At 43.1% G+C, this 11,468-nt stretch overlaps 1 protein-coding gene across 1 annotated transcript in view; it reads left to right on the top strand.

The window, feature by feature from the left end:
* Nucleotides 1-10,424: 10,424 nt before the first annotated feature.
* Nucleotides 10,425-11,468, top strand: part of ACTL6A (actin like 6A) — a 28,973-nt gene continuing 27,929 nt past the window's right edge. The window contains exon 1 of the mRNA XM_052640531.1: nt 10,425-10,548. Within this exon, the coding sequence (XP_052496491.1) occupies nt 10,524-10,548 (25 nt within the window). The 5' untranslated portion in view covers nt 10,425-10,523. The remainder of the gene's footprint in view (nt 10,549-11,468) is intronic.

Here is an 11,468-nt window from a genome sequence, read left to right as displayed (position 1 = left end):
TTATATGTTTGTCAAGGTATGTCAGGTTTCCTGGGTTTCTTTGCCTTATTCCTACTGTACACTCAGAGGCAGCAGTTTGCAATAAACACAGCTTAATAAATGTTAGTTAATTGTTCTGATTATGATCATGGTGATAACTCTGGTGAAGTAAAGCAATTTTAGGTAAAGTTTTTAGAATAAGGCTTCAAACTAGTAATTAAAACTATTATTGTCAAGTGTTTCTTAGGAAACTTTCAGAAAGGATATTGCATTGAGTCCTTTAGAATCTCTTGGTTCACGTGTCCCAGGGGACAGTCACCAGAAAGGGAGCATTGCTGTCTCTTTCTTACTGCAGCCCAGCTGGCACAGTGGGAATGGTGTGGATCCTTCTAACAGCTGACAGAACAATACAAAAGGATCAAAGGTTCGGATTGTAAATTATTCTGCTTGCTTTTGTCACCGAGAGTCTGGAACCCCTAAACACTCTCCTGGATTTGGTGCAGCTGTGATGGTATAAAGGGTAAAATCAGAGGCTTTTTAACCCCTATGTGACATTATCAGGGGCTTCCCTGGTGGCTCAGAGGTTAAAGTGTCTGCCTGGAATGCAGGAGACCTGGGTTCGATCCCTGAGTCGGTAAGAACTCCTGGAGAAGGAAATGGCAACCCACTCCAGTACTTCTGCCTGGAGCATTCCATGGAGGGAGGATCCTTATAGCCTACAGTCCATGGGGTTGCAAAGAGTCGGACACGAGTGACATTATCAACTATACAAAAAAGATCTTCATGACCCAGATAATCACGATGGTGTGATCACTCACCTAGAGCCAGACATCCTGGAATGTGAAGTCAAGTGGGCCTTAGGAAGCATCACTATGGACAAAGCTAGTGGAGGTGATGGAATTCCAGTGGAGCTATTTCAAATCCTGAAAGATGATGCTGTGAAAGTGCTGCACTCAATATGCCAGCAAATTTGGAAAACTCAGCAGTGGCCACAGGACTGGAAACGGTCAGTTTTCATTCCAACCCCAAAGAAAGGCAGTGCCAAAGAATGTTCAAACTACTACACAATTGCACTCATCTCACACGCTAGTAAAGTAATGCTCAAAATTCTCCAAGCCAGGCTTCAGCATTACAGGAACCGTGAACTTCCAGATGTTCAAGCTGGTTTCAGAACAGGCAGAGGAACCAGAGATCAAATTGCCAACATTCGCTGGATCATGGAAAAAGCAAGAGAGTTCCAGAAAAACATCTATTTCTGCTTTATTGACTATGCCAAAGCCTTTAACTGTGTGGATCACAATAAACTGTGGAAAATTTTGAAAGAGATGGGAATACCAGACCACCTGACCTGTCTCTTGAGAAACCTATATGCAGGTCAGGAAGCAACAGTTAGAACTGGACATGGAACAACAGACTGGTTCCAAATGGGAAAAGGAGTACGTCAAGGCTGTATATTGTCACCCTGCTTATTTAACTTATATGCAGAATACATCCAGAGAAGGCAACGGCACCCTACTCCAGTACTCTTGCCTGGAAAATCTCATGGACGGAGAAGCCTCGTGCGCTGCAGTCAATGGGGTCGCTAAGAGTTGGACACGACTGAGCGACTTCACTTTCACTTTTCACTTTCATGTATTGGAGGAGGAAATGGCAACCCACTCCAATGTTCTTGCCTGGAGAATCCCAGGGACGGCGGAACCTGGTGGGCTGCTATCTATGGGGATGCATAGAGTCGGACACGACTGAAGTGACTTAGCAGCAGCAGCAGCGGCAGCAGCAGAGTACATTATGAGAAACGCTGGGCTGGAGGAAGCACAAGCTGGAATCAAGATTGAGGGGAGAAATATCAATAACCTCAGATATGCAGATGACACTACCCTTATGGCAGAAAATGAAGAACTAAAGAGCCTCTTGATGAAAGTGAAAGAGGAGAGTGGAAAAGTTGGCTTAAAGCTCAACATTCGGAAACTAAGATCGTGGCATCTAGTCCCTCACTTCATGGCAAATAGATGAGGAAACAGTGGAAACAGTGGCTGACTTTATTTGGGGGGGGGGGCCTCCAAAATCCCTGCAGATGGTGATTGCAGCCATGAAATTAAAAGATGCTTACTCCTTGGAAGAAAAGTTATGACCAACCTAGACAGCATATTAAAAAGCAGAGACATTACTTTGTCAACAAAGGTCCATCTAGTCAAGGTGATGGTTTTTCCAGTAGTCATGTATGGATGTGAGATTTGGACTATAAAGAAAGCGGGCACCAAAGAATTGATGCTTTTGAACTGTGGTGTTGGAGAGGACTCTTGAGAATCCCTTGGACTGCAAGGAGATCCAACCAGTCCATGGTATAGGAGATCAGTTCTGCGTGTTCATCGGATGCACTGATGTTGAAGCTGAAACTCCAACATTTTGGCCACCTGATGTGAAGAGCTGAAAAGATCCAGGGTCATTGGAAAAGATCCTGATGTTGGGAAAGTTTGAGGGCAGGAGGAGAAGGGGACGACAGAGGATGAGATGATTGAATGGCATCACCAACTCAATAGACATGAGTTTGGGTAAACTCCGGGAGTTGGTGATGGACAGGGAGGCCTGGTGTGCTGTGGTTCACGGGGTCACAAAGAGTCGGACACGACTGAGCGACTGACCTGAACTGACATTTTCAGAGTCTGACAGTTGGTAACCAAAGTGAGCAATCTTAGAGTAGTGTGGTGTAGTGTGATTCTATATAAACTATCAAGGGAATGTATGAAAATAATTTCCCACAAAATGAAGGCTTTCCTGTAGTCAGTTTAGGGAGAGCTGGAAGACGGCCGTTGTTAGAATCATCTTCAAATACTGATGGTTTCACAATTAGTTTCTTCTGTTTCTCATATGATAAAAAAAAAAAACAAAAACAGACTTTGATATCCTTCTCTTGCTACCCAAAAGAGAACAACAACAACAACAAACCCTTTCTCCCCATTCACCAAGAACATAAACCCTATAGCTTGTTCCTAGGCTAGAGATACGGAGCACACTGCAATTAAAACGTGAGCACCACCTGTTGGGCACACCAAAATGCTTCCTATTTTATTTGTAACTGTCTTATTCATATGACAGAGTGAAGATAAAAGGTATCAAGTGGAAGGGTTGTATACCACCACCACCCCCTGCCGCTCGCCATCTTCTCAAGCTTTGGTGGAAGTCTAAGCCTAAATGATAAAGAATCTGCCTGCAATGCAGGAGACCCGGGTTCCATCGCTGGGTCAGGAAGATCCTCTGGAGAAGGGAATGGCAATCCACTCCAGTATTCTTGGCTGGAGAGTCCCATGGACAGAGGAGCCTAACAGATTTCAACCCATGGGGTCACAAAGAGTCACAGACACGACTGAGTGACTAAAGGAGCATTTGGGATCCATTCTTCAAGTAGCAATTGAAATGTGCTTAAAGCCATTTTCACCAAAACATGGGGACAGTTACAGTCCCTGAGTGGAACCAGGGCTCATTTATCCCTGTATGCGCGTTGCCTGGCCTAGTGAAAGTGAAGTCGCTCAGTCATGCCCGACTCTTTGCAACCCCATGAACAGTAGCCTGCACCAAGCTCCTCTGTCCATGGGATTTTCCAGGCAAGAGTACTGGAGTGGGTTGCCATTTCCTTCTCCAGGGAATCTTCCCGACCCAGGGATCGAACCCAGGTCTCCCACATTATAGACAGATGCTTTACCATCTGAGCCATCAGGGAAGTACGTACTAAATAAATAAGCTGATCAAAGGTTCACCTTGCTTTTGTCATCCAGAGTGAATGAATTTTGACTCATGAATGTATTCCTGAGTCTGCTACACAGTGAAACAGTAGATTTAATCCGTAAAATTAGGAACTCTACCTAAACAGCTAATAAAGGAATGAAACTCCATCTTGACAGAAGTTTGATAAAGTTGTCTGTTGGTGAGGTTTGGATGAAAATGTGTACTTTCAAACATGTTAGTGAGGAAATGTAAACTGTACAACCTCTATAATTTGTCAAAGACCATTGAAATAAATGCATATGCCCTATGACTCAACAATTCTACTTCTGAGAATTTATCCCACATAAAACCTTTCTCACATATATACACAGAAGAGGATAGTCACTGAAGAATTCTTCACACTAGCAGGAGACAAGAAATAATGTAAATGTCCATGCATAGAGAACTGGTGAAATAAATTATGGTCTATTACATGTAACAGAATTCTATCTGATGTTGAAAATGATTAAGATAGAATTATACAAACTAACATAGAATGATCTTCAAGATATTATGGTTGAGGGAAAGAAGTCAGGTGCAGAACAGTGTGTTCAGTATGCTATTGCTTATGTAAATAAACAAAATATGGTGGGAGGAAGGGATACAAATACATGCTTTTATTTGAAAAGAAGATATCTGGAAGGTTCCAAAAGAAACTGGTAACAGTGGTTCAGTCTAGCAGGAGAAATTGAAAAATTTCAAGGACTGGAGGAAGAGACTTGCTTTTCACTCTGGATTGTTTCAGTTTCTAGCAACCCACTCCAGTGTTCTTGCCTAGAGAATCCCAGGGATGGGGGAGCCTGGTGGGCTGCAGTCTATGCGGCTGCACAGAGTCGGACACAACTGAAACAATTTAGCAGCAGCAGCAGCCATGTGTATAGATTATCCACTAATTTTTTTAAAATAAAAATGTTCAAAAGTAAACATCTTAGTTTCCAAGGAGAGTGCTTGTTAAAACTCACTGGCATAATGTGAGTTACCATTTAGATCAGAAAAATTGGAGAGGGGGGAGTATACCTACATAATTACAGAAGCATAGAACATCGCTGAAGAGGAGGTTTGGCAGCTGGGGACTCAGGTAGGAGAGAGATGTTTCTTTTTGTAACTTTTCATTAAAAAAATATACATATATATATAATAAAAATGAACACTTTTGTTGTTTTTAAAGTATTCAGAAAGTGTAGCGGAAATAGAAAGGAAAAGGTATCTTAGGAAGTAGGAACAGCATGCCTGGTAGTTTAAAATCCTGACTCTTTCAATTACTGTTGTTACTGTGTGCCAACTCAGTCACCTCTGACTCTCTGTGACCCCATGGACTGTAGCCCGCCAGGCTCCTCTGTCCATGGGATTCTTCAGGCAGGAATACTGCAGTGAGTTGCCATTTCCCACTCCAGGGGATCATTCTGACCCAAGGATTGAACCTGCATTTCTTGCATCTCCTGCAATGGCATTTGGATTCTTACCACTGCGCAACCTGGTAAGCCCTGACTCTTTTAATAGCTGTGTCATATTGGGCAACTTGCTGAATCTCTAGGCCTATTATGTAAAGCTTCATGGGGATGTTGTGTAGATTACATGGAAAATATATACGTAGAGCACATTTCCTATGATAGCGTCTATTAGGAGATCAGTAATTTGTAGTCATTATTATCACATGGATGAAATGCTTCTGATTCCAAAAGGGTTTCAATTGTTCTAGTGAAGCAACTGAAGAGCATAAACCTTGGATTCTGTTCAGTTCCTTCGGCTGTGTAACAGTCCCATAACATGGTGTTGGCATTGACCTATATAAGTGGGAAGCCCAAGAGTTGCTGCAAAGCAACCCAAGGCAGCATAGTACGTCTTTATGTCATCAGTTGATTAAATGCTGACATCGTTTACTTGTGATTTCTCACAAAAGCTGTATCAAATGAACAAAGAGATTTTTAGAATGGTAATGAAACAGTAAAGACTTATAAAATCCAGAGAGCATCCAGCACTTCATCTGCTTTCCTTTTTCGTCTTTTCAGGGTCACATTGTTAATACTATAACAAACCTACTAGTATGTTATAAAGGTACTAACCATGATCAAATATAATTTCATTTTCTGTCTCGGCCATATTGTTTGAAATGATAAGTATATCTCTTAACTATTCTAATGGCAAATAGATGTACGAACCTGACTGATGATATGTCTGTTGGTAAAAAAATTCCAGACTCCAGATATTTATTCTTTTATCTCAGTAGTGCTTGCATGAGTGTTTTATTTTTGGATTTCCATAAAAAGAGGAGGGTACTTATGATGACTTTATACATACACATATCCACATAAAAATGTTTACACTGAAAGTTTGTTTTCATAATTGCTAATGTCATGTATTTTGCAGCATGAAATAATTCTAAAATGTACGTAAGTTTTTGTGTTATTCTTAATAGATGATAATCCCTTGAACTTGTTTCCTAACTTGCATGGATAACAGTTACATTTCTTCTTTCAGCTCTAAACTTGATAAAGGCTAAGGCAGAGGATAAGAGCAGTAACATTTTGTAATGACTGCTCTAATCTGAATTCTGACAGAGCTGATGAAAAGGAGCTAGGATACAGCATTAGATTCTTTCTGGTGCAGCGTTACAATAATAGAAGACCAGCGACCCAGTGAGGCAAAACCGAGGGTTGCACCCAAGTACACAGGAGATTCTTGATGCTTGGAGATTACAAAGGATTCCTGAAAGGGCACTTATATTTATAGATCTGGATTCAGAGTCAACCACTGAGCATCTACTGTGGGTAGATAACTTTACATACATGTTACTTCAGTATCTTTTTAGATTGACATACTAAACATGCTGGCTCAGGTGGGGAAATACCAAGTGTTTTTTGGTATATTATGCTCTTGAGAAATGACACACAGACAATAACCTTGAGTTGTTGTTTAATCTGAGTAGCTATCAGTAACAATAATGTAGGCTCAGCCAAGACTTTAGAGAAAATATATTAGGCTATCAAGGAGAAATATTAATGTAAAAAAAACCTTCAGATATTTTATATTTCATAAAGTAGATTCTGCTGGGTCAGTATTTTTCTTTTAATGTATATTTTACTATTTTTCCTAATTATGGAAGAATGCAAGAAAATAAGCTGCCATGGAGTAAGTCTTGCCTTAAAGGAAACACAATCATGACTCCTGAGAATGCATAGCTCTCTTAAGATGCTGAGCAGGTTTTCTTCTCAGCAGCCCCTTCCTCCAATACATGAGGACCAATACGTTCATTGCCCTATTACATCTTTTGCTGATTAAAATTTATGAAAGTCTTATGTGTGCCCTTTTGTCTGCATTAACATGTGATTAGTCTTGACATATCAAATGTATTCTGAAGTTCATTTCATTGGAAGTGTATTCATGTATTTTATAAAGTAATGTGTCTCCACTGATACATTAAGAGAATACGCTGACTTGAAATTACAAATGATCTGGTTCTTTTAAAATGAAGTATAATTGATTTACAATATTATATTAGCTTCAGATGTTCAACACAGTGATTCAAAAATCTTTTATAGATTATTGTCCACTTAAATTTACCATAAAATGTTGGCTGGTCCCTGCTTTTGTCTGTTTTCCAATAACTTTCCAGATTATCAAATGAAGCAGAACCCTTACTTTAAGTAAAAACATCTAACTGTGACTTTTCAGTATTTTCTCAAGCAATCTCTTTGTGCTGTCAGATTGAAGAGTCCCCAGCACTCCAGAGTGCTGTCTGTAGGAGGAGACAGAAACTGCATCTCAGGGCTCCCTGGAGGCTAGGGATATGGTCCTTTGTAACCCCGAAGAACTGTTTTGTTTTCTCATGGATTCTTAACTGGTGGGACAAATATTTCAGTCTTTTTTAACCCCGATGGTATCTTAATTCCATGGGAAATGTTAGAGACAATACTGAGGTACCAGTATAATCTATTGATACTGTGCTATATGAATTACTCTTCATTTAAATGGTAAATTGATAAAAAATGGATTTTTGTGCACTATAAACACAGTGGAAACAGTGTCAAACTTTATTTTTTTGGGCTCCAAAATCACTGCAGATGATGTTTGCAGCCATGAAATTAAAAGACGCTTACTCCTTGGAAGGAAAGTTATGACCAACCTAGATAGCATATTGAAAAGCAGAGATATTACTTTGCCAACAAAGGTCCATCTAGTCAAGGTTACGGTTTTTCCAGTGGTCATGTATGGATGTGAGAGTTGGACTGTGAAGAAAGCTGAGCGCCGAAGAATTGATGCTTTTGAACTGTGGTGCTGGAGAAGACTCTTGAGAGTCCCTTGGACTGAAAGGAGATCCAACCAGTCCATCCTAAAGGAGACCAGTCCTGGCTATTCATTGGAAGGACTGATGCTGAAGCTGAAACTCCAATCCACCTCATGTGAAGAGTTGACTCATTGGAAAAGACCCTGATGCTGGGAGGGATTGGGGGCAGGAGGAGAAGGGGACGACAGAGGATGAGATGGCTGGATGGCATCACCAACTCGATGGACATGAATGTGGGTAAACTCCAGGAGTTACTGATGGACAGGGAGGCCTGGCATGCTGCGATGCATGGGGTCACAAAGAGTCAGACACGACTGAGCAACTGAACTGAACTATGTATCCACAGTGAGAGCTGTAGTCATAGGGACACAGTTAACACATAGTACCTGGTGCATGTGGTAGATGTGTTACATGCACTGTCTCAGTAAACTCTTTCTATAAGGGATCCCATAGTAAACATATCCTCCAGCTTAGTGTGCCACACAGCATCTGTAGTAAAACTCAATTTGCCCTTACAGAGCAAAAGCAGCCATAAACGAATAAGCTCTGCTGTGTTCCGGTAAAACTTGGTTTATCATCACAGAAATGTGAATTTCATATAATTTTTACATGTCACAAAATGTTTTTCTTAAAAATAATTTTTTAAAAAATGTTAATGGAATAATTGTTCTTAACTCACTGCACTGGCCATACAAAAACAAAGCAGATTGCAGGAAAGTATTGTCATTATCTTGTAATAACTTATAATGGAAGAGTATGTAAAAAAGGAATATATATTATATGTGTATGTAACTGAACCACTTTGCAATACACCTGAAGCTGATACATTATAAACCACTATATTTCAATTAAAAAAATTTTTTAATTAACATTAAAACAAAAACAAGGCAGGGTAATTTGGCCCTGGGGCCATACTTTGCTGACTTATGCATTATCTCATTGGGTAAATGATGTTTCTAAATGACTGGGATACCCTGATGCTGGGAAAGATTGAAGGCAGGAGGAGAAGGGAAGCCCAGAGAATGAGATGGTTGGATGGCATCACCATCTGGTGATGGAGAAGGAAATGGCAACCCACTCCAGTGCTCTTGCCTGGAAAATCCCATGGACGGAGGAGTCTGGTAGGCTACAGTCCATGGGGTCCCAGAGAGTCAGACACAACTGAGCAACTTCATTTCACTTCACTGACTGGATGAACATGAGTTTGAGCAAACTCTAGGAGATGGTGAGGGACAGGGAAGCCTGGTGGGCTGCAGTCCATGCAGTTACAAAGAATCAAACACGACTTAGTGAGTGAACAACAACCGAGATTATACTAAGTGAATAGTAAAGGGTTTTCTCACTAGCCTTGTTCCCTATCCTACAATCACTTTCTGCCACTCTGCTGGCACTGAGATTGATGGAGTTAATCAATTTTTCTTAAGGTTAAAAACTACCTATATGTCTAGACTCTAGACAAACTAATTTAAGGACGGCTATTAACCTCAAGGATTTACAACATGACCGTGATTTGGGTGTTTTTATAGATCAAGCTGCCTGCTAAGAGGCAAAGGGACAAATTGTTGTAGTAATCACAATGGTGATCTGACTGGGTTGGTAGACACAGGAGACTAAGAACAGACCGTTCCGAGATGTGTTTAGGATTAGGTGCTGGCTCAGGTGAGGACTGATTACATTGTATTACACCTGCCTCACAGGATAAAAGGAATTGATGACACATTTTAAAGCGCTACTAAAGTTAACTGGGATACTGTATCATCTCCTTCTTTTAATTATTAGTAACCACTTTTAAAATTTCAGGGTCTTATCGGTTTGTCTGGTTTACTGATGCCCTCTACCCCAAAGTGGAGGATAACATTCAATTTTTTCAGTTAGTTGAAAATACTTTTTCTGAAAAAAAACAAAAAAAAAAAACAAAAAAACCACACCAACCCTCATTCACTACAAGCCCAAACCTTGGGTACTTCTGGTGGAGACACTTTCTCAAATTCCAGACTTTTTTTTCAGAGGCTTAGCTTGCTCTACCGGATTCCCACCTCTCCTCCGCTCCCAGCTACACCCTGAGCCCGCCCCAGACTGTTGCCTCCAGCCTTCCTCCTCCCCTCCAGCTCCCTCCGCCCCACTTTCCCTCCCACTAGAGAAGCCCCGCCTCCCCGGTTCCGCAACCCAACTCCTTCCCTCCTTCCGTCGCTTTCCTCTCTCCCCGCCCCTATGGCTGCCTTCGATTGGCTAAACTGGCAGTGCCGCGACAAGGCTGTAGCACAGCCTTATTTTTATTGGTTGAAGTGTAGCCGGGCCTCTCGTGATTGGCCGATAGCAGGAGACAGCAAGTGTGACTGCGTTCCGGGTGTGTGTGGCCGCCGCTTTGTTGCCTGAGGGGGGTGGTGGTGGAAGTTAAGGGAGTGGGGGGCTAGCGCTTCTGCAGACCCGCAGTCGCAGCCGTTGCAGTCACTTCGCCAGGTAGCCTTTACGAGTAGAAGTCTCGTCGACAGCAACCATGAGCGGCGGGGTATACGGGGGAGGTGAGTGCGGTCGGTCGGGAGAGCGCGCCTTTTTAGCTTGTGGGGTTTGTAACCGCCGCCCCCAGCCCTCCCCTTCCCGGCGGCCCTTCCGGTCTCCCCCTGGGGACCCCGGCCTCCCCGCCCTATCCCCGCCCCGCGCTCTGCCCGCCTCCGGAGCCCACCCGGCTCGGCGAGCGCTACAGGCGCCGGGAGTCGCCGCCCCCTACGGCCCCTTCCAGCCTCGGGCCGCCGAGGAGCCGACTTTTGGGGCTGCGCGCGGTCCGGGGCTGGCCGGGCAGCTCCACTCGCCGGCCAGGCCCGGAGAGCCGCGGCTGGAGTGACTGGCCTCAGGGTCACCTATCTCCCAGCCGGCTCTGTCGCGGTGTGCGCGCCCGTTTAAAGTTGGGAGGTCCCAGCAGTTCGTCGGCGTGGCTGGAGGGTTTCCGCGGCGCTCGGAGGTGGCACAGCGAGCCGCGAGGAGTGGAACTGATTGGAGGAGTCGTGGCCACTCAGGACACAGCCTCCTTGTCCATCCGCGCTCACGCAGCCTCACGCCTTTCAATAACTTCTCCCTATTTGTTGACTGTGGATGCTCCGGACCTATTCGTGGGCGACTCTGCTCCGGCATAATTTAGGAACATATGCAATTTAAGGTTGCTTAAAGATGGGTGGGCTCCTGTGTAGTGAAAGATTACCATGGGCCTGGGTTGTAATATCAGCCTCACCACTTAGTAAGCTCATTGGCCTTGGGTAAGTTACTTAACTTTTGCCAACTTCAGGTTCGTCGTTTGTAGAATGATAATTCCTACCCATTGGGGTGGTTGTGAAGATTAAACGGAGGTAATGCTGCACTTACTACCGAAAGTATGATCCAAGGAGCAGCAGCAGCAGCATCACCTGCAAGCTCTTTAGAAATGTAAAATCTCAAGCCCCACTCTGAA

This window comes from Budorcas taxicolor, chromosome 1, assembly GCF_023091745.1.
Source record: "Budorcas taxicolor isolate Tak-1 chromosome 1, Takin1.1, whole genome shotgun sequence".
Taxonomy (NCBI): domain Eukaryota; kingdom Metazoa; phylum Chordata; class Mammalia; order Artiodactyla; family Bovidae; genus Budorcas; species Budorcas taxicolor.
This window is presented reverse-complemented; position numbering and strand designations above follow the sequence as displayed.